Below are 25,000 nucleotides of genomic sequence, written 5' to 3'. Positions count from 1 at the left end.
AGGTACCGAGTTAGATGACCTGCCTCTGTCCTGTGTGGCCTTGAGCAAGTCACAGTCACCTCGCCCTAGCTCACTTTGCGGCGTCGCTCTGCGGCTGACGCCTGGGTTATTCCAGTCTTCCCTTGGAATAGACCCTAAAGACAAATTAAGGGAATTTTAATAATGTTTAAAACTGTGACTGTTCCATTTTCAAGATGTATATTCTTTACTGATACCTGGCAATTCTCCGCATTCTATGGAAAACAAAGGAAACTAACCAAAATGTGAAAGAATTGAGGTAATGTTTTCCTCATAAAAGAGCAATCATTTTTTGTAACGATATTGATGAAATCGGTTAAGTGCACAACCAATTAAAATCAGCTAAACAGAAAAAAATAATAACTTTTTTTTCCCCCGATGACTACGATGTTACTTGTGTGCATCTGTGTGAGTGTGTCTACGTCAATATTGTATTGTTATAAATGTGTAACCAAATGACAAATTGCCACTTTTTTAGGACAATAAAGATTTATAAATAATAAAAATAATAAATTCTCTTTATTCATCCCATAGGGGAAATTTGTCTCTAGGGTCTATTCCAATGGAAGACTGGAATAACCCAGGCGTCAGCCGCAGTGCAGCGCCGCAAAATGAGCTAGGGCGAGGTGACTTGCTCAAGGCTACACAACGCAGCGGGTAATCGAACTTGGTACCTTTCAGGTACGAAGCGAAAACCGTACCGCTGAGCCACGCTGTCCCATAATAGTAATAATCATTATCATTATTATTATTATTATTATTATTATTATTATTATTATTATTATTATTATTATTATTATTATTATTATTATTATTATTATTATTATTATTATTATTATTATTATTATTATTATTCATGAGAAATCTAGTCTAGCACTTAAAGGGTTAATGAACGATTTATCAATAAAGAACACATTATATCCAAGCGATGGTGGGGTTATTTATTAGAATGATGCTAATTTACTGTGCAGATCAGTGAGGTATTTCAGGCGGGCCTGGTTGAGATGTGACGTGTTCAGCGTGCTTGCCAAATGTATAATGTAATTACGACCATCATAACGAGGGGTGGCAATCTTCTCACACCTTCATTTCATAACAATCATTTCCACACACACACAAATTACGTCTTACTTTAAATAAAGGGAGCTTTTTTTTAAAGTTCAAAATATCCACTTAAGTGCTCAAGTGATTTTCGTGTTAATAGGTCTAAAGATCACAAGAGCATTACTTAACTCTCTCCTTACAAATCATAGGAAATCGGTCACATTCGTCACGATCCAACCAGCACTTTTATCATTCAGATTTCTTTTGTAAATCACACATTTTAAAGAAAAATGTTTTATTTTAGCTCGTATAAAAACGTGACACTGTGTTGTAAAGTTAATTTTGCTGATCAATAATTATGCATTGAATGTATTTGTTGTTTTTCTGTTTGAGTAAGGAAAAAACTATTTTTGTTTTGGGTGGGTGTGAAATTTTAGGAATAATTCGAAAATGGCTGGTAAGGAGTTCGTTAACATGTAAGACGACACGCGACTCCCGAAGGCATTATTCCAATTTATTTTGGTTGAAAATATCAAAATGACAAAGTAGGGAGCCGGTACTGGTGTCTGGCCGTTCACATCGTTAACATATAGCCTGACACTAGACCCCTCTAGGACTTATAGTTTGACGTCATTTTAAAGGTTTGTGTAGCGCCAAGTGAGTTGTCGTTAGGAGAGCTCAAGGAAACAAATGATTCCATTGGTTGATCTATTGAATGCAACTCACGATTTGTTTATTTTTGCGGCCAGAGACTTGTCTTTTGACGTCATTTTTAAAGTCAGTTTCAGGCTATAAGTTAACGATAGCTACGTTCTGTCACTGTTTCATACACATTTTTCAGAATTTTTACAATCGAAGACTAAAGGAACATGTCCATTTTTGGATTTTTTTTTTTTTTGGTGATTGCCCCCCCCCCCCTCCCTTTGATTGATGTCAGATGTCCGAGCTTTCCCTCCATAAAAAAAACCTGAGCTTTCATATAGAGCAATATCCGCTAAGCATGCCCAAAGCGCGTTACAAAGGGTCACTGACCAACAGCAACACGTAATAAATGTTAACGCCTGTTAGGCCTGTTAGGCGATATCCCTTTTTTTTTTTGCTGACAGAGACAACGCTATTAATGGTCAGGTTCAATACACTAACCAATGCTACATTTTCATATCATACAAAAATACATAGAACATTCATACAAAGAAGAAAACTATTTAACAGAAACTGGTTTTAATCTATCAAACAGGTTCTAATAAAATAGGTATTTAAATTTGTCTTAATATTCGGCCAACTATACCAAAACCCAGGCAGCTTAATGGAAGATGTGGTACAGGGGAAAATGGAGGGCTCGAATACGGGGAAGACCTAGGCCTTGTCATATTTGACCCATCGTCTCAAAACGGTATTATGTCGGAACGAACCGTATGCTTAAAAGCCGAATTAAATGTTAAACTGATCAAAAATATAAATTGTTGGCATTAGCATCCTAAAATATGATATCCATTCTCCTCAATAAAACATACAAACTCAACACAAGACTGATTTTTCTGGCTATAAATTCAATTTTCAACATCTTAATCAACCCGACTTAATACCGTTTTGAGGCGAAGGGTCATATATAAAAAATATCCCAGAATGGACAGAAATGAATGGAAGAGAGTTGTACGATACCGTCAACAATTTCGTAATAATATTGGAAGACGATTCCAGTGACGCGACGCAACATGAAAAAATGAATAATAGAAAACATTTTGGAGCCTTTTATTTTGGGAACAGTTAATATGAGGTTATCACGTGATCTAGAAGTTCAGGAATATGTTAGATTACTCATCATTTGCAACAAAAAAAAGTATTCCTTCTGATCCACCAGGCCCATGGGGCCGGAGTTAATCCCGTTTCTATAAGGTGAATCGGACAATAGCAATTGCTTGCTACCCATTGGATAGGGCGCTAGTCTATCGCAAAATAATTTCCACCAGAACTAACAGACCCAGCTACCCAATCAGAGCTGGGTGGACAGGACAGGTGGGGGGGGGGGCAGTGTCAGTTAAAAATATCTCGACTACACCCGGGATCGATCTCAGTCCCTTCGCTTGTGAAGCGAGTGCTCTACCAACTGAGCTATCTGGACCCCCGTGTGTAACAATCCTTTCAAATTAATTGTTTTGAGCCTGAAAATGAAGAGAAATATAATTCGCGCGAACCAAAGCATTTTTATTTTTATGATGCGTTTTTTGCTCAAAGGAATCCTACTTGATTTTACTTTACATTGAATCGAACCGTGAAAGTCTGCATCATAACTATAACAGTGATACTAAGTTGCCGCAGCTGAGGACTGTAAAACATAACAAACAAAAATAAATATAACAGCTTTTAAAAAAAGAACAAAATACCAAACACGGAACGTTTCGGGCTCAAAACCCTTCTTCAGCCATCAACAAAAAACAATAAATACATTACTAAATTCCAGATAGATGATAGAGACAATACGCTTCAACAGTCATGACGTCATTACCCTCGTAATGACGCATGGTAACTTAGTAACTGGCTCTAAACTATCGGAACACTGGCGGACGCCCTTATGAAATATTTCTCCGACGAGCATAAAAGTGTATCCAGAGGAGAAAAACATTATAAATATGATCATGTTTTGACTTTTACACATTCTGATCACAAGACATGAAAAGTTCTAGCCAGCATGATGAATAAAAAGTACCGATTATCTTTGGTTAGAACCGCGCTGCTCGCCGTTGCTGGGCGACTATTGAATCCAATTGGTTGGTCTTTTATTTTAGAAAAATCTTGGAAAGAAAGTTAACCCAAGATTTTTCTACAAGAGAAGACTTACCAATTATCCCTGTTATGTTTCTGAAATTTAGTAATGTACTCATGTCTTTATTGTTGTTTTTCTTTTTTTGTTTTTGTTGTTGGTTGAAGAAACGTTATGAGACCGAAACGTTTTGTGTTTGGTATTTTTTGTTGAAGCTGTTATTTTCATTTTTGTTTGTTTATTACATCATAGCTATAGAGAAGTTAATAATATATTTAAACGGCTGAAAAGTTAAGAAAATATAAAATATGTGCCCCACCGTGTCAAAGCGGTATTATGTCGGGATTCAGCCAGTTAGGGAAATTGAATTCATAACCACAACTATAAAACTTGGGTTTACTTTCTCTACGTCATGCTGGAGTATAAATACTATATCTTGCTTTGAAAAAACTTCTAAGGTCCAATTTCTCATCATTCTATCTTTAAATTCCCTCTTTGGGGTCTGAATCATTCCGACATAATGCCGTTTTGAGACGGAGGGTCACATATTTCCATGTTTATTTATTTATGAGCATTCTGACTCGTGAACAAGCATTTGCTTCTTCTAATGTATTTCCTTTCTTAAAGCAATCCCAATATTATGCTTCAAATGGTTTTGGCTCCCATTATAACATCGTGGCAATTAGCTGTAGACTTATTGATCTGTGATATGTATGGTAGGAAAATATTGGCAGGAGAGCAAAAAACACGGTAGCTATTTTGTCTTTGTTCAAGAAATCCTTGAACACATTTCTCATATTATGAAATCTGATATTGTTGTGTTATGAACACGTAAAATACACATTTTTTTCGAACAGAAACAAGAACGCTGTTAACGGCCAGTTACACATTTTACACCCGATGAGTACGGTGAAAGAATGTGAATAAAGGGCCTTTTTTCCAAGGACTCAACTATGCGCCGAGCAAGGTTTGAACCCAGGACCTTCCGATCCGAAAGAGAGTGTTATACCCCTAGACTACATGGCCGCACAAATACGTGTTTTTACAGAGTACCACAATATTATAGTATTGATACAGGATTTGGGAAACCATTACTTTATACATGAGTAACTCCTCATATTCAGGTCAATCATGACCTCTTGTCCCGCTCCCTCAGCGCGTGGAATTAGAATTATATATGAATGAATAGGACACTGTATCGTATCAATGATAACGATCTATCTCTTATCGATAGTATGCGCTTGGCCAAGAAGCTCATAACATTGCCATCCGGCGGAAGTATTACGGACCAACACAAAAGAACTATGTGAACGTTAATAGTCTGGATAATACAGTTTGGTGAGAATTACTCATAGAAGTGGATGGCAAAAGAAGCAATAACAAAGACCTGAGTGACGTCAACTTTATACTATCTCACCTACTTAATTTACAAAATATTAGAAGTAAATTTGGGAGAAATCCAGTATTCGATTACTGGGGTAATCGATTCTTCACAGCCGACTTGTTCTATTTGGTATCGCATTCAATTCACTCCATCATCATTTTTCCCTCTCTGATCTTCCTGTCCACAGTGTGTGAGATGAACGGTAGTTGGGTCTTTGTTACATCTGGAGGAAAGTATTTTGTAATCGAACAATTTTCTATTTGTGCCACCCCCCCCCCCACCGTATTAAAGCGGTATAATGTCGGGATCCAGTCGGTTAGGGACATTGAATCCATTGCCAGAAATAAAAAAAAACTTGGGTTTACTTTCTCTACGTCATGCTGGAGTATAAATACTATTTCTTGCTTTGAAAAGACTTCTAAGGACTTCCAATTTCTCATCATTTTATCTCTAAGTTTACTTTCTGGGGTCTGAATGCGGCTATGTGGTCTTTCGGAAGGTCCTGGGTTCGAGTCTAGCTCGGTGCATAGTTGAGACGTTGGATAAGGCTCTTTACTCACATCCTCTCACCGTACTCATGTGTAAAATGAGTACCTGGTCGTTAACAGCATTGTCTCTGTCGGAAAAAAATATAATATCGCCTAACAGGTGTTTCGTCACCTCCTACACGTTAAATGTTGCTGTTGGCCAGGGACTCCTGCTTGTAAAGCGCTTTGAGCACGTTTATTGGATATTGCGCTATTTAAAAGCTCAATTTGTTTTTTTAATCATCCCGACATAATACCGTTTTGAGACCGATGGTCACATTTAGAGTGCTGTGTTGAGTTTTTCGTCTTGCTTTGTCATTACATTATAAATCTTCGTAGCTTTTAGCAGCTCATTGTACATGAGAGAGAAGTACTTAGAAGGTGAAAGAAATGATTGCGTTATAAATTAAAGAGCAGGGGACTTTCCGTGAGGCAAATATTTATGAAACTGTTCCAGACTAAGCAAGAAAGAAAAATAGTTTTAAAAAGTTTATCCCATTTTTACACCGTGACAGGGACAATAACAATTGCTTGCTACCCTTTGGATATGACGCAAATCGATCGCAAAGTACTTTCCGTCAGATCTAACAGACCCGAGTACCCAATCACTGCTGGGGAACATGGGGGTCAGAAAAAATCTCGAATCCACCCGGGGTTCGATCTCGGTCCCTTTGCGTGTGAAGTGAGTGCTCTACCAACTGAGCAGCCAGTCGGGACCCCGTGGTATTGAATGTGATTGCTTTATTCCCTGTGTAGTCTTCTCTTCCCATTCATCAGTCATATAGACATTACAACATATATTTATTCAATCATCTATCTAATTGTTTGTTTGTAAATAAACCGTACAGTTCTGCAAACAAATATCATGATGTGAGGTTATAATGTCAATGTTATAGTGCGGCCATGTGGTCTTGGGGCATGGCTTTGTTTGTTGTTTGTTTTTAAGGGTTTTACTGCGCATGCAACACATTTAGGTAATATCAGCGCCAGTAAAAAAGAAAGAAAATTGGATAGTGAAAAAAAAAAAGATTCTAGATGTACAATAAAAAGGACTTGAGGAATAAAGTGAGACAAATGGGAGTGGTTCAAATAGGGAACAGATGTAGATTCCAAGAGCACACCATCAATGTACTTAGTTGGAGATCACCTACATGTCTCACCCATACACCAGCACAAGATCCCACTAAGAGGAATACACTCAAATGCTTAAATTATACATTTAAAATAAACATAATACATAACAGGGAGATAATTTACAAGTTAAAAAATATAATCTCCCCAAAAAATAACTATGCATTTGACTGTTTCCCTCTCAGTCAAGCACAACGACCAGGGCCAGGGCAAAACCAAGTGATCTCATTGCAAGAAAAAGACAGACAGCAAATTGGAAAACAGATATAAGAGGATAGAAGACACAGTAAGTGCCTCCCTGAGCACTATGGGAGGCCAGGAAACACTAGCTTTAGAATCGGAAGATCCTATGTTCGAGACTCGAATTCTTGTCACAGTCGTAGGCGAGTTTCATGTCTCGTAACTCCTGTCTCCCCAACTAGCCATAGTTCAGCTACTCTCATTACTTAGTGTTGGGCGATATTACAAAATTTCGATATCGAAACGATGCGATATTTTGTTACCTGAAATATCGATATATCGACATTTATTGATGCAATTGAATTATACATCGATAAAAATGTTCGATAAACATGCTTGTCCCCCTCCCCACCCCCAACATCTCTATTCACGAAAAAGTTCTTCGTTTCACTATTGTTTTTCATAGTAAACTGAATCTATGTTCTTTTAGGCTCCATTATTATGAGTCGATAACAACAAGAAATGAAGAAACGATTCTCTGTGTGTCCGATTTTGGCCATGAACGTGGCCATCCGCCAACCCTGGTAAACTGCGAGCTGGATATATATCGATATCGAAATGACATTTCGAAAACGATATGATTCGATATTGTCATTCATATCGATATATCGATATTTCGATACGATATCCCAACACTAGTCATTACCTAAATTACGGTTTGTTGTCTCTTGCGAACAATGTAGATACACATCTATAGAAAAAAGGGTAATCTACAACACTCTATCATGCAATCATGTTACTCAGAACGGGCTTCTGCAGTCGTGATGTCACGTAATGACGCATAGTAACTGGTTCTAAACTATCGGTATAACGGCGGAGGCCATAATCTCCATCACCGCCCTAATGAAATACTTCTCTGACGAGCATAAAAGTGTATCCAGGGGAGAAAAACATTAGAAATCTGATCATATTTTGACTTCTATACATTCTGATCACATGACAGGTGAAAACGTTCTAGTCAGCATGAAGAATAAAAAGTACCGATTTTCTTAGTTTGGAACCAATCTGTTGGTTGCTGGGCGGGCGTGACATGAGACTGCTGAGTCCTATTACTCTTCCTCTCTTGCCCCCAGCCCCCCCCCCTCCCCCCTCACCCCTTCTGACTCAGACAACCATTATTATAGTACTGATATAGATAGAACGAAGTTGAAGTCACTCAGGTCTTTGTTATTGTTTTATTTTGCCATCCGGGATTATGAGTAACTCTCACTTAACTGTCTTAACCAGACAATAAGGACACGTTTCTGGACATTTTTTAAATATAGCAGATAGTATGTGCTTGGCAAAGAAGCTAATAACATTGCCATCCGGAAGTATAACGGGCCAACACACAAAACTGTGTGTATCCACGAACGTTTATAGTCCGGTTAATGCAGTTCAGTGAGCATTACTCATAAACGCGGATGGCAAAAAACAATAACAAAGACCTGAGTGACGTCATCTTCGAACTATCTATAGGCTTTTTCCAGAGTACGGCAGAGTATCTCCATTACCTTAATTACACATGACTAGCTGCTGCACTATTTTCTAGTTTTCTCGAAACAATGAACTCGGATCCACAAAAGAAACTAGAAATTAAATTACTGGACAGGTAGAGAGCGGTGGGGGCTGACTGAAGCCTGAAATCGCGAAAATGCAAACGAAAGAATGAAAACGGAAAGCAGAAACAACAGTACTTGTTCTCATCCGAAGCCTCTCCATCATCATTCGTTCGTTAGTAGAGAAAGAATGAAGTTGACGTCACTCGGGTTTTGTTATTGTTTTTTTTTTTTTTTTTTTTGCCATCCGCTTTCGTGAATAATTCTCACTTAACATTAACCAGACTATAAACGTTTAAGGTTACACATAGTTTTGTGTGTTGGTCCGTTATACAACAGGATGGCAATGTTTTGAACTTCTTAGCCAAGCGCTTGGCTAATAAACTCACAAAATTGCCATCCGGAAGTATGATGGACCAATATACAAAACTATGTGTTACCATGAACTTTTATAGTCTGGTTAATACCGTTATAGTGATAATTACTCATAAACATGGAGTGACATCAACTTTGTTCTGTCCATAGAAATTTACTGCAAATTTTCACTCAGATCACCCTATATGTCTTATTATGAGAAACAAAACACGTTATTAAAATTTTTGTACATAAAACTCGTCCTTTAACTATCGATCGATTAAAATGACCCTCATTTTGACAAGACTCCTCAAACGTGGGGCCTCCGCGGAACCCCCAGGTTTGAGAGTTTTTTCCAAGATGATCGATATAATTTGAAGGACGCGTATTCTGGACAAAATTTTTTATTACGTGTTTTTTCAGAGTTAGTACGGTAGCAATGCCTCGTGATGCAAATATAAGGCCTAACAAATAACAACACTTCTCATGTTTTCTATTGTTTGAAAACCAGCATGAGGCGCCTTCAATCCAGTCTCTATAAACACAATTATATTAGAACCACACTTAATCAATTGACTAGCTATTTAAAATAATTCAAAATCTTGTGAGCGTTTATGTAGCGCAATATCCACTAAACGTGCCCAAAGCGCTTGACAAGAGGTCCCAAGCCGATTGTAACACTTAACATGTAGGACAATTCATGACGCCTTTTAGGGGATGTTACTTTTTTTAGGACAGAGACAATGCTGTTAACGGCCAGGTACTCATTTTACACCTGAGTGCGATAAGAGAATGGGGTTAAAGAGCCTTTTCCTTGGACTGGATCAGGCGCCGCGCAGAGCAGAAATCAACTCCTGGACTTGAGCAATATCATACTACAAAATCACATAGCCTCACCCAATCAATTCATTGTTTAGCTACTATATAACAGAGAGAGAGAGAGAGAGAGAGAGAGAGAGAGAGAGAGTGAGAGAGAGAGAGATAGTGAGTAAATGTGACTCATATATAAGGGAACAACACAAAACATCCGACGTTTCGGCCTTTGGCCTTCTTTAGGTAAACACGAAATATGTTACATGTACATATGTTGTTACATTGTCATAATGATTAAAATATAGGTTTAAATCTGTGTGTGTTTGTGTGTGTGTGTGTGTGTGTGTGTGCAAGGGAAGGAGAGAGAGAGAGAGAGAGAGAGAGAGAGAGAGAGAGAGATAGTGAGTAAATGTGACTCATTTATAAGGGAACAACACAAAACATCCGACATTTCGGCCTTCGGCCATCTTTAGGTATGCACGAAATATGTTACATGTACATATGTTACATTGTCATAATGATTAAAAGATTATAGGTTAAAATGTGTGTGTGTGTTTGTGTGTGTGTGTGTTTGTGTGTGTGTGTGCAAGGGAAGGAAAGAGAGAGAGAGAGAGAGAGAGAGAGAGAGAGAGAGAGAGAAGAGAGAGAGAGAGAGAGAGAGAGAGAGAGAGAGAGAGAGAGAGAGAGGAGAGAGCGAGCGACAATGAGATGAAGTAATGAAATGAAATGTGTCTGTCTCTGTCCATGATCTGTAACAGTGCCGATTCTGTCGATGAATATTTTTATGTAACAATGTCTTACAGGCATCATATTATGTTGTACAACATGTTAATTGTTAATATATATATATATATATATATATATATATATATATATATATATATATATATATATATATATATAGGGTTTTGCGTTGCTTGCAACACATATAGGTCATATCAGCGCCAGTATAAAGAAAGAAAATGGGATAGTAATAAGTTCTAGAATTACAATGAAAGTACCCAAGAAAAATAAAGACAAAGGGGAATTGGTTCAAATAGGGAACAAATGTAGATTCCAAGAGCACACTATCAAAGTACTTAGTTTGAGATCACCTAAATGTCTCACCCAGACACAAGCACAAGTCTCCACTGAGAGGAATACACTCAAATGTTTATAATCATATTTAACACGTAAACAAAACATAAAACATGGCATAACAGAGAGATGATTTACAAGGGAAAAAATATCATCTCCCAAAACTCAAACTATACATTTAACTGTCTCCCTCCCAGCTAGGGTACCCGACCAGGACATGTAATCTCATTCCAAGACAAAGACAGAAACCAAGTTGGAAAACAGATTAAGGGATAGAAGAAACAGCAAGTACCTCCCTGCCCACTATGGGAGAACCTAATATTGAATAGCTACACAAACATATGGCCGCAAAAAAATTCCATTGCACGATCAAACGTCAGGAGAAATGTCAAGCTTGAGGCAAGATAACAAAATGTCTCTGTAGTATAATATGTCTGGAGTATGGTAGTTTATTATTGTTATTAGAATCAATGCAATTCAATATCCCTGAGCCAACCAGTTTGTTTATTAACTTCTAATTACGCCCTTCCGACACAACATCAAAAGATATCGTCGCCTAGGCATTCCACGAAGGAATATAGAAAATTCATCAAACAAGATGTCTGATGTCAACAGGAATCACCCATGTTGTCCAAGTGAGCAAATTGGGGGTTAATAATCTTGCCCAAGGAAAAAAAACGAACTTGCCTGAAACAGTGGCTCGAACCCTGGACTTTCCGGGTCACATTGCAATGCCTTAACCACTCGGCCACTTCGCCCCCCCCCACCCCCCCCCCTTAAAAGTATTCTTGAGGGAATTTGACTAACACAAAAGAAAGTTAGAGAACCGATTGGATCTTGAGATTTCAAAATGTTATTAAATCTAATCACAAATCAATTAGTTCAATAAATCAATAATACAATATTGGCAAATAGCAATAGTTTTAATTCACATGTTTTTTTCGCCAACTATATTATTATATTCAAACGCTCATTCAATTCTCTGTTGTAGTAGGCAAGTTGGTTGAGATATTATTAGGAGGAGTATTTGAGTCAATGAAATAATATAATATTTATAAACAGTAAAAATTAACGAGCGCCTTTATATGTGTTTTAAAGTTAAGATGGTTGTGTGTCAAGCTGTGTCGATTTGACAGATTGGTTGTTTCCTTTCCTATAACGGCCACATTATTCTGACTTGCGCGTTGTAGATACATATTATGCCAAGAGTAGGCGTTCAACAGTAAAAACAAATCTTTTCGACACCTACCTTTGGATGACACCGGAAATCTCAGGTTTTCAACACTATCTACACTTTGGCAGACACCAATATATTTCAGCTTTTCAACACTACACTTTGGCAGACACCAATATAATTCAGCTTTTCAACACTACACTTTGAAGGACACCAAATATATTTCAGATTTTCAACACTACACTTTGGCAGACACCAATATATTTCAGTTTTCAACACTGCACTTTGGCAGACACCAAATATATTTCAGCTTTTCAACACTACCCTCTGGCAGACACCAAATATATTTCAGCTTTTCAACAATACACTTTGGCAGACACCAATATATTTCAGCTTTTCAACACTATACTTTGGCAGACGCCAAATACATTTCAGCTTTTCAACACTACACTCTGGCAGACACCAAATATATTTCAGCTTTTCAACAATACGCTTTGGCAGACACCAAATATATTTCAGCTTTTCAACACAAGACTACACTTTGGCAGGCACCAAATATATTTCAGATTTTCAACTCTACACTTTGACAGACAACAAATATATTTTAGCTTTTCAACACAAGACTACACTTTGGCAGGCACCAAATATATTTCAACTTTTCAACACTACACTTTAGCAGACACCAAATATATTTCAGCTTTTCAAGACTACACTTTGGCAGACACCAAATATATTCCAGCTTTTCAACACTACACTTTGGTAGACACCAAATATATTTCACCTTTTCAACACTACACTTTGGCAAACACCAATATATTTCAGCTTTTCAACACTACACTTTGGCAGACGCCAAATATATTTCAGCTTTTCAACACTACACTTTGGCAGACGCCAAATATATTTCAGCTTTTCAACACTACCCTCTGGCAGACACCAAATATATTTCAGCTTTTCAACACTACACTTTGGCAGACACCAATATAATAATATTTCAGCTTTTCAATACTATACTTTGCCAGACACTAGCAGATCACAGTCTTACATCAAGATAAATCCAATCGACGAGTACCCCCTTGGGGTGAGTAAAGTGAATTGACTTTATTATTTTGATGTCAATTTGACTGACAAACCCCCAAGGATACAGACGCTACGCTATTCATGATTTATCCGGCAATAAAAAGCAGGGTTATTTTTCTTTTCTTATTTTCAGTTTGTCTTCTTTCTGGTAATAAATTCAAGTCTAGACTCCTCTGGATAAATCTCGACATGCCATATATACGCTGAGGAGGGTGGGTTGGGGGGAGGGGGGGGGGGACAGTGACATTTTAGAAACAAAAATGTATCCAGAAATATTATAAGAAACTTGTCAGACATTTAGGATTTGTTATGACTCACTGTTTTGACTTGATTCAATATGTTTTATAATTTGGTAACAATAGGATTCAATAGTCTGACGTCACGTCCGCACAGCAAGCAGCAGCTTGGTTCTAAACAAAGAAAATCGGTACTTTTTATTCTTCATGCTGGCTAGAACATTTTTACACGTTGTGCGACTATGTCGTCTAGTGGTATGACACTCTTTTTCGGATCGGAAGATCCTGAGTTCGAGCCTCGCTCGGCGCATAGTTGAGGCCTTTGAAAAGGCTCTTTACTCACTTTCTCTCATCGTGCTCAGGTCTAAAATGAGTACCTGCCGTTAACAGCGTTGTCGCTGTCCGAAAAAATTGTAATATCGCCTAACAGGTCATACATGTTAAGTGTTGCTGTTGGCCAGGGACCCCTTGTTAAGCGCTTTGAGCACGTTTAGTGGATATTGCTCTATATAAATGTTCTAGTCGTGTGATCAGAATTTATAAAAGTTAAAACATGATCATATTTATAAAGTTTTTCTCCTCTGGAAATACTTTTATGCTCGTCGGAGAAGTATTTCATCAGGGCGTCCGCCATTGTTCCGATAGTTTAGAACGATTTACTAATTTACTATGCGTCATTACGAGGTAAGTGACATCACGACTGTTGAACCCTATTTAAATTGTCGATATCAGACAATAAGCTTTAAAGAAATATTTGTAGACATCATCCTAAAACGGTTGGTTTGTATAGATAGAATGAAGTTGACGTCACTCAGGTCTTTAGTTATTGTTTTTTGCCATCCGCGTTTATGAGTCATTCTCACTAAAGTGTGTTAACCAGACTATAAACGGTTCAGGTTACACATAGTTTTGTGTGTTGGTCCGTTATACTTCCGGATGGCAATGTTGTGAGCTTCTTAGCCAAGCGCATACTATCTATACCAAAAATGTTATGTATATTCAAAATGATGTTACCTTGGTCAGGTTTTTTTTTATCGAGTTTCAGTCAGAAAAAAAAGTAAGTTCTTAAAGTTTGTCAACCTGGATTTTCATACGAAACCTGACGAAACCTGACAAAGTGGGAAATGGGAAGTAGTGGGGAGTGAACCAGGGACTCAGGAAAGTGTACAGCAGTGAGGAGTGAACCTGGGACCACGGGAAGAGGAGGATGTTTCTTTTTTACGAAACCAGCCGACAGCAACCGAAACCCAGGGGGCAGCAGTGGGGCGAAAACATAAATATTGCATTATTCTCAAAAGATAAACTTTGGACATAGAAGTCACTTCTAACACTCAGGCGATGCAAGCATTTTTACGCTTTATCGTACAGTCAGTCTAAAGAGACACTTAATTAATACTGACATAAAATGTCTGGCCAAGAGCAAGACTTAAAATAGTGTGAGAATACAGAGCGAGCAAATTGAATTTGGGACCTACTCCAATACCCATTTCATTCACAAGTCTGGAGTTAATATATAGCCCATATCAAATGTAACTAAATAAGACAAGTAAACAAAATCTTGTTTAACAGATAACATGGGTGATATATTTGTCTGAGGATCAAATGCTTTAACCCACTCCTTACCAACTACAGGGAAATCGTCACATTATTCGTTATGATTCAGCCAATATTTTTCTCATTATGATTTCTTCACAAAAAAAAAAAATATATATATATATATATATATATTGTTATAGTTATAAGAACTAGTTAAAATGACGTATCTATCACTCACTCACTCACTCAGTCACTCAATCCCATGACCGGATGGTCGTCGGGGGGACTTGAGTGAAGCAGAAGTTACAGTCTTCCTCCATGCCTGCCTGTTGCCTGTAGCCCTATGTAGCAACTCCGGAACCGTCATCTCTGTCCATTCTTTTATATTGTCCAACCACATCTTCCTTTGGCGACCTCTTCTGCGCTGGCCTTCGACTGTGCCCTGTAGGACTGTCCTGCTCAGGCTATCGTATCGAGTATGGTGTCCAAACCAGGACAGTTTTCTGCGCTTCACAGTCACTAGAAGATGTATCTATAGCTTGTTCTTATTTTGTTTGAGTTTGAGTTTTAAAAGTCTACGTTATATGTTGTGTTATGTATGACGTTTTGAGGGAAATCCCGAAAATGGTTGGTAAGGAGAGAGTTAAGTGAATAACAATATTTATTAGCTAGACTGTCATCCTGACATTTATTTCTGTTTCTCGCCTACCAATAACACCCACATTCACAGTACCATTGTTTATTGAATAAGACAAGTAAATAAAATATTGTTTAAAAGATAAAATAGGTGATATATTTGTCTGAGCATCAAATGATTTGAACGGTTAATACTGTTATCTAGATAGTGTAGAGAAATGTTGCTGCTCGAAGCTCGAAGACATAAATAATAATGGGAAATTGAATGTAAGATTCTATTTAATATACGAAAACAAATAAAATGGACGTTTCGGGTTTCCCCTTTATCAACAAAAGAGGATGAATGAAACTCTACATAGTGGCGTTGTTAAGCTGAATTAACAAAATCCTGCAATTTCACATTGTTATTTATCTACATAGGCATTCTGACATCTCTGTTTCTCGACTTTTCATCTTTATCAACAATCTCATTTTTAATTGAATAAGGCGAGTGAACCAAAATTTTAACTAAAAGGCAGGCGTTATATATTTGTCTGATCCTTTATGTTTTCACTGTCTACAACTTGTTGCTAGTGAGTCACACGGTGCAGCTTGGCTCAACAGTACAGTCTCCTTCGTACCCGAAAAGTACCGAATTCGATCACCCGCCGCTGCCCTGTGTGTCCTTGAGTAAGTCACCTCGCCCTAGCTCAATTTGCGGCTAACGCCTGGGTTATTCAAGTCTTCCATTGGAATAGACCCGAGAGACAAATTTCCCCTATGGGATGAATAAAGGGAATATTATTGTATTTATTTTATTACCTATCCATCAATATTTACAATCTCATTGTTTATTGAATAAGACGAGTAAACAAAAAGCAAATTGGGAAATCAAGAAGCAGATACCGTGTAAGATAAAGATCTGAACAAGTGTTATGACAAAACAAGAAAAAAAATTACAAGAAAAAAATCATCCCCGAAAAATCAGTCTACCTCGCTGGAGATCGAACCCCAGACCTTTTGATTACCGGTCCCACGTGCTACCATTACACCACAGAGGTTCCCGATAGTTGGGACAATGTAATACCTATGGTATTCTTGTTTTTACAAGCGAGGGTTCACGGCGTAAAATGAGCTCACTTCTGAAGAATTTAGGTATTAAAATAATTTTAAAAAGATTAGGTAATATACATTCTCTAAGACTCACCTTTTAAACCTTCATTACACTGGTATACATCTAGTCATTCTCATATATCTAAGACGTATCTCATTTGTCAATTTCATCTACCATCAGAATAATATGTAATGTGTAATGTGCAATGTGTAATAACTACAGTCCACAGAATCCCAAAAGTGCTCGATGACGTATACATACAAAGACAACAGGCAACATAAAACAGAAATACTATTACTACTAGATAAACAAAATAACAAATTCGCTTCGATATTCATGAAACTTTTGCGATTTTATTTCTGTTGACATTTTCTCTTGTGTTGATAAATGGATGGTACAAATGTCTGGTTTGTTTGTCAAACCCGTGACCATTACAGTTCATCAGAATCTGGGCAAGATTTTTTTTATTTTATATTGGCAACACTTAATGAACCGGAAAAGCAATTATACCACGTACTCTGATGATTTTTTTTTTTTACATTTCCCCTTTATTTTCTTTATTTGGGGGGTCGGGCGGGGTGGAGGAGGGGGGGGGGGGGTAATGTGATGACAGGAAGAAAAGGGAACGGAAGCCTTGAAAATGTTTTCTTCGACTAACTAGGTCACGTGGTATTGAATGTGTCCGATGACTTTTCCGGGGAGACCATTCGGTATTGACAAATGACAAAAGGTGAACCGGAAATACAACTTTGATGGAGAGTCGAGGGACTTTAGTGACCTTTATCATCATGATTAACGACCCTGTTGGGACATCCCAAAGTAGATAAATATACGGATGATTCGTAAAGTGCATTTCACGGCTTCACCGTGCATAAAGGGCATTACAATAGGGTGTTTCTTTTACAAAACCCACCAAAACCCGCAGAAACCCAGTCCCGGGTTCACTCGCCAATGGTGTACACTTCCCTGAGTCCCAGATTCAATCCCCACTGCTGCCTACTAATTATTATTATAATTATTATTATTATTATTATTATTATTATTATTATTATTATTATTATTATTATTATTATTATTATTATTATTATTATTATTATTATTATTATTATCATCATTATTATTATTATTACTATTATTATTATTATTATTATTATTATTATTATTATTATTATTATTATTATTATTATTATTATTATTATTATTATTATTTATGTATTCATTTAGATGAGCCATTGGTCTCCGATTTGAAAAAAAGAATATGATAACCTGTGATTCATGATTCTATTTCTTTGAATCAGAATGTCAGTTGTTCGAATTCCATGTAGGAAACCTTGTTTATTACTCATATATTTATTTATGTACTTATTTATTTGTTTATGTATTCATGAACTTATTTAGGTATTTATTTATGTATTTATTCATGTATTTATTCAATTATTTATTTATGTATTTATTTATTTATGTATTTATTTATTTTTTCATCTATTTATTTATGTATTTATTTATGTATTTGTGTATTTATTTCGTATATATTTATTTATTTGTTATTTATCTATTTATTTATTCATTTATTTATTGGGGAGAGGGGTAAAAATAAACGTTTTAATGCATTCAATATTATCATTGCTATACAAAGCAGGCCATCTAAATGTAATAATTTTGAGGATATAAAACAACTATAGGGAATGAATATTGATTCAGAAAAATTATGTGGGTCAGGCACTTATGTTGATAGAAACAAAGAAGGAAGTGATTATAAAAGTGCCAGAAAACAGTAAGGTCGTGGGTTCGAGCCCCCGTCGCCCCGAATGTTTTTACTCTCTATTTATTGTCTTCTGGGGTCTGATTCATGGAGCGGGACTACGACGATAGTCCTAGACTAAATGCGTTGTCTCAGACTAAAAGGCGTTGTAAGATATTCATGAAGCCGGACTACGCGAAGTCTTAGACTAAACGAGGGACTAAACGGGTGAAATTTACACCCGCGATTTAGCAGGTGTAATTATCGTAGTCTGAGAGTAAATTTCAAAATCATAATATGTCCTCGACGTTGGGGGAAGTAATTGTACAGCAATCAGAACAAGAATACCCGACAGTTTTTGATTTTATATTTAATTTTATTTATTTATTATTTTTTTTTTTTTTGGTTTTGTTTATTTTCTTTTCTTTACTTTTCTCGAAGATTCGACAATTGCACATACACTCCTCATCTTGCCCATTCAAAACACTCTGCAGGGACTCCTCCTTCCCCCCCCCCCCCAACACACATTTTCATAGTAACTTCCTCCTCCTCCTCCTCCTCCTACTACTACTACTACTACTACTACTACTACTACTACTACTGTTGCTGCTGCTACTTTCACTATTATCATTACTCCTACTACTACCACAACTACTACTACCATTACTACTACTTCTACTACTACTACTACTACTATTACATTTCTTTTATGTCTTTTATCGTCCATTATTTTCTAGAAATTTCACGTCTCTCACTGGCCTTATCATTTCTATCACTATCACACCGCGCTAACGATTCGTTCACACTCCAACCATCGTTGAGTACAGACGATGCGATTTATACTGCATTTCATCTTATTTGTTTTCAACGTTTATTTGTTTATTGTTGTACCGACGAAGGGTTTGTACCCGAAACGCCCATTGTCTGTATTGTTTCCACCGATTCCTCGCCATCATCACTCTTTCGTTAGTATTTTCGGGACCCCATGCTTCAGGCAGCGCCCACCGCTCTCTACTTAGAACAATGCTACACCGTGGATAAGAATCATTTAAGTGCCATCGTTATTTATATTTACTAAAAACATTACACACACACACACACACACACACATTCTCAAACAATTTTTACACCTCTAAACTTTTCTCACACTATTTTTATTTGTGGGGAAAAAACAACAACAAAACAAACAAAAAACGATCAAAACAAACACGAAGAAGAAATAGAGATATGATTTCTGTGCCACTTAGTATGACGCATGCGCAGCTGGAAAAGTAACACATTTCTATGACGTGTTGTGGTACGTTTCCGAGGAATCCCCAGTTAAAAATAGATTGACCTCTGTTGTCTGAGACTTCGCAAGCGTAGTCAGAGACTTGATAGTCAGGGACGAAGTCTGACTCCATGAATAGCTTACTGTCCGTAGTCTCTGACTTCCCAAAGTCTTAGACTACAAAGTCTCAGACTTTGCTATAGTCTGAGACTACCATAGTCCCGCTCCATGAATCAGACCCCTGGGCTCTAATTCATGGAGCGGGACTATGACGATAGTCTGAGACTATATCGGTAGTCTCTGACTAAAAGGCGTTGTAAGATATTCATGAAGCCGGACTACGCGAAGTCTAAGACTAAACGAGGGACTAAACGGGTGAAATTTACACCCGCGATTTAGCAGGTGTAAATATCGTAGTCTGGGACTAAATTTCAAAATCATAATATGTGCTATACGCTGGTGGGAGTAATTGTACTGCGATTAGAACAAGGCTACCCGACAGTTTTTGATTTTATTTTTATTTATGTATTTATTTATTTATTTATTTTTTTTTTTTTTTTTTGGTTTTGTTTTATTTTATTTTATTTTCTCGAAGATTCAACAATCGCACATACACTCCTCATCTTGTCCATTCCAAACACTTTCCAGGTACACATATTGTTTCATAGTAACTTACTACTACTACTACTACTACTACTACTACTACTACTACTACTACTACTACTACTACTACTACTACTACTACTACTACTACTTTCACTATTATCACTACCACTACTACTACTACTACTATTACTACTACTACTACTACTACTACTACTACTACTACTACTACTACTACTACTACTACTACTACTACCACTACCACTACCACTACCACTACCACTACTACTACTACTACTACTACTACTACTACTACTACTACTACTACGACTTCTACTACTACTACTACTACTACTACTACTACTACTATACTACTACTACTACTAGTATTACTACCACTACCATTAATACCACTACTACTACTACATACTACTACTACTACTACTACTACTACTACTATACTACTACTACTATACTACTACTACCTACTACCACTATACACTACTACTACTACTACTACTACTACTACTACTACTACTACTACTACTACTACTACTACTACTACTACTACTACTACGACTACTATTACATTTCTATTATGTCTTTTATCGTCCATTATTTTCTAGAAATTTCACGTCTCTCACTGGCCTCATCATTTCTATCACACCACGCTAACGATTTGTTCACACTCCAACCATCGTTGAGTACAGACGATGGAATTTATACTGCATTTATTCTTATTTGTTTTCAACGTTTATTTGTTTATTGTTGTGCCGACGAAGGGTTTGTACCCGAAACGCCCATTGTATTTATTGTTTCCACCGATTCCTATCCATCTTCACTCTTTCGTTAGTATTTTCGGGACCCCATGCTTCAGGCAGTGCCCACCGCTCTCTACTTAGAACAATGCTCCACCGTTGATAAGAATCATTTAAGTGCCATCGTTATTTATATTTACTAAAACATTACACACACACACACACACACACACACACAAACACACACACATTCTCAAACAATTTTTACACCCCTCAACTTGTCTCACACCATTTTTATTTGTGGGGCAAAAAAACCCCAAAACAACAACAACAACAAAGCGATCAAAACAAACACGAAGAAAAAATAGATATGATTTCTGTGCCACTTCGTATGACGCCTGCGCAGCTGGAAAAGTAACACATTTCTATGACGTTTTGTGATACGTTTCCGAGGAATCCCCAGTTAAAAATAGATTGACCTCTGTAGTCTGAGACTTCGCAAGCGTAGTCAGAGACTTGATAGTCAGGGACGAAGTCTGACTCCATGAATAGCTTACTGTCCGTAGTCTCTGACTTCCCAAAGTCTTAGACTACAAAGTCTCAGACTTTGCTATAGTCTGAGACTACCATAGTCCCGCTCCATGAATCAGACCCCTGGTTCTTTTCTACTTACTTCATTATTAGTTGTTATTAACATAAGTGCCTGGTCCACGTTCTTTTCTCAATAGGATTCAATAATCTGGGGTCTGATTCATGGAGCGGGACTATGGTAGTCTCAGACTATAGCAAAGTCTGAGACTTTGTAGTCTAAGACTTTGGGAAGTCCGAGACTACGGAAAGTAAGCTATTCATGGAGTCAGACTTCGTCCCTGACTATCAAGTCTCTGACTACGCTTGCGAAGTCTCAGACTACAGAGGTCAATCTATTTTTAACTGGGGATTCCTCGGAAACGTACCAAAACACGTCATAGAAATGTGCTACTTTTCCAGCTGCGCATGCGTCATACGAAGTGGCACAGAAATCATATCTACTTCTTCTTCGTGTTTGTTTTGATCGTTTTTTTGTTTGTTTGTTTTGTTGTTGTTTTTCCCCACAAATAAAAATAGTGTGAGACAAGGTTAGGGGTGTAAAAATTGTTTGAGAATGTGGGGTGTGTAATGTTTTTAGTAAATATAAATAACGATGGCACTTAAATGATTCTTATCCACGGTTTAGCATTGTTCTAAGTAGAGAGCGGTGGGCGCTGCCTGAAGCATAGGGTCCCGAAAATACTAACGAAAGAGTGATGATGGAGAGGAATCGGTGGAAACAATAAAGACAATGGGCGTTTCGGGTACAAACCCTTCGTCGGCACAACAATAAAAAAATAAACGTTGAAAACAAATAAGATGAAATGCAGTATAAATTGCATCATCTGTACTCAACGATGGTTGGAGTGTGAACGAATCGTTAGCGCGGTGTGATAGAAATGATAAGGCCAGTGAGAGACGTGACATTTCTAGAAAATAATGGACGATAAAAGACATAAAAGAAATGTAATAGTATAGTATAGTATAGTATGTATGTAGTATATAGTAGTAGTAGTAGTAGTAGTAGTAGTAGTAGTAGTAGTAGTGTTAGTAGTAGTAGCAGCAGCAGTAGTAGTAGTAGTAGTAGTAGTAGTAGTAGTAGTAGTAGTAGTAGTAGTAGTAGTAGTAGAAGTAGTCGTAGTGGTAGTAGTAGTAGTAGTTGTAGTAGTAGTAGGAGTAATGATAATAGTGAAAGTAGCAGCAGCAGCAGCAGTAGTAGTAGTAGTAGTAGTAGTAAGTAGTAGTAGTAGTAGTAGTAGTAGTAGTAGTAGTAGTAGTAGTAGTAGTAGTAGTAGTAGTAGTAGTAGAGAGGAGGAGGAGGAGGAGGAGGAGGAGGAGGAGGAGGAAGTTACTATGAAACTGTGTGTTGGGGGGGGGGGGCGGGAGGAGTCCCTGCAGAGTGTTTTGAATGGGCAAGATGAGGAGTGTATGTGCGATTGTCGAATCTTCGCGAAAAGTAAAGAAAAGAAAATAAACAAAACCAATAAATAAATAGATAAATAAATAAATAAATAAATAAATAAATAAATAAATAAATAAATAAATAAATAAAAATAAATATAAAATCAAAAACTGTCGGGTACTCTTGTTCTAATCGCAGTACAATTACTCCCACCAGCGTATAGCCCATATTATCATTTTGAAATTTAGTCCCAGACTACGATATTTACGCCTGCTAAATCGCGGGTGTAAATTTCACCCGTTTAGTCCCTCGTTTAGTCTAAGACTTCGCGTAGTCCGGCTTCATGAATATCTTACAACGCCTTTTAGTCTGAGACAACGGATTTAGTCTAGGACTATCGTCGTAGTCCCGCTCCATGAATCAGACCCCTGATGTCATATCCCCCCAGCAATGAGGAGCTTGGTTCTAAACAAAGAAAATCGGGCCTACTTCATGCTTGCTAGAACTTTTTCACATGTCATGTAATCAGAATGTATGAAAGTCAAAACATGATCAGATTTATAATGTTTTTCTCCTCTGGACACACTTTTATGATCGTCGGAGAATTATTTCATCAGGGCGTCCGCCATTGTTTTTTTTCGATAGTCTAGAACCAGTTACTAAGTTACTAGGCGTTATTACGAGGGAAGTGACGTCACGACCGCTGAAACCTATTACTATTCAGCTCAAATACCTAGGCTTATTCAATGTCTCAATCTTTTCTATGTTATATTATGTTTGTGTTGAGAATACGGCTATTAAGCTTAACGGCTGACTACAACTTCGCGGCGTTTGTGTGTGTGTTGAACCCATGTCCTCAAGAAGTCGGGGAGAGCGGTTCGAGATAGACATAGAGTTTGATACCACTTTTTTTTTTTGGAGTGGTGGACAGTAGCGCTACCCTCTCTCCGGCTAGGGGAAGTTGTCGTACCAGTAAGGTTTTGGGTTCGAACCCCCATCGCGCGAAAGTTTGTTATTCTCTATTGTCTTCTGGCACATTTCTACTCACTTCATTATTTCTTGTTATATATAGGGAGTGCTAACACTGGTCTACTGAGAAGCACTGCAAACAACAACAACAACAACAACAACAACAACAACAACAACAACAACAATGGCAGGGAATCTATACGGTGTTAGGAAAATGACCTTGACCTACCTGGTGACGAGTTGACCTTGGGCAGGCTTGAGGAACACCATAAAACATGCTACAGCCAGGAGTCTGAATTGTTTATATGATAGCGACATTCTCTGTGGGAAGAAAAAGAAATAGAAGAATAATTGATCATTTCAAAGTTTTTAAAAATCTCAATTGTGACACATCTCACTGAAACAGTGTTAGATCAACAAAACTTGAGCTTTTTGATAGCCAAATATCCACTAAATGTACCCAAAGCGATTTACAAGAGGTCCCTGACCAACAGCAACACTTAACATGTAGGACCTGACATGACGGTCGCTGTTAAAGGCTGGCTACTCATTCTGTACGGTGAGAGAATGTGAGTAAAGACCACAAAACCGCACATAAGAATGATGCAGATACTGAAATGTGATCAGAAAGTTATAATGCGACCCGGCGTTTCAAAGCGGTATTATATCGAGATGAACATATTGCTGGGAATTGCCTCACTAACTCCAAAAGAGGAAGGATAAGTGGGCAAAATAGATTTCTCTAAGACCACACAAGGGCCTTGAGTACCAACCTGAACTCTTGAATATAATTTTACCCGACATGTACTTATTTGCAGGTCTGATGACCCAATTCATTATGGGCTCATTGTTGTAACGGAGATCAATAAAAAAAACAAAAAAACAACAACAACAAAAAAACGCAAGATATTGTCCATTACAACAATGTTAAACTAGGCCCATAATTGTGTTCGGTTTTACGCAATATCTCAAATTGGTAAAATCTCCGGTGATTATAGTTTTTGAAGGTTTATACGCCAGATCTAATCTGACTCAACTACCCATTCAC

General features: G+C 37.4%; 1 protein-coding gene across 2 annotated transcripts in view; it reads right to left on the bottom strand.

Moving 5' to 3' along the window:
* Positions 1-25,000, bottom strand: part of LOC144970468 (glycine receptor subunit alpha-2-like) — a 256,826-nt gene that overhangs the window by 114,777 nt on the left and 117,049 nt on the right. For both annotated transcript variants that reach the window (XR_013644965.1, XM_078910149.1), the window contains exon 3: positions 24,182-24,273. Coding sequence is in view for 1 of the 2 variants with exons in the window: in XM_078910149.1 (XP_078766275.1) it covers positions 24,182-24,270 (89 nt within the window). In the remaining variant the exon portion in view is untranslated. The remainder of the gene's footprint in view (positions 1-24,181; positions 24,274-25,000) is intronic.

The sequence above is a fragment of the Berghia stephanieae genome, chromosome 4 (assembly GCF_034508935.2).
Source record: "Berghia stephanieae isolate SIO BIC M18660-M18661 chromosome 4, UCSD_Bste_1.3, whole genome shotgun sequence".
In the NCBI taxonomy this organism is placed as follows: domain Eukaryota; kingdom Metazoa; phylum Mollusca; class Gastropoda; order Nudibranchia; family Aeolidiidae; genus Berghia; species Berghia stephanieae.
The sequence above is the reverse complement of the archived record's forward strand: the minus strand, read 5'-3'. Positions and strand labels throughout refer to the sequence as shown.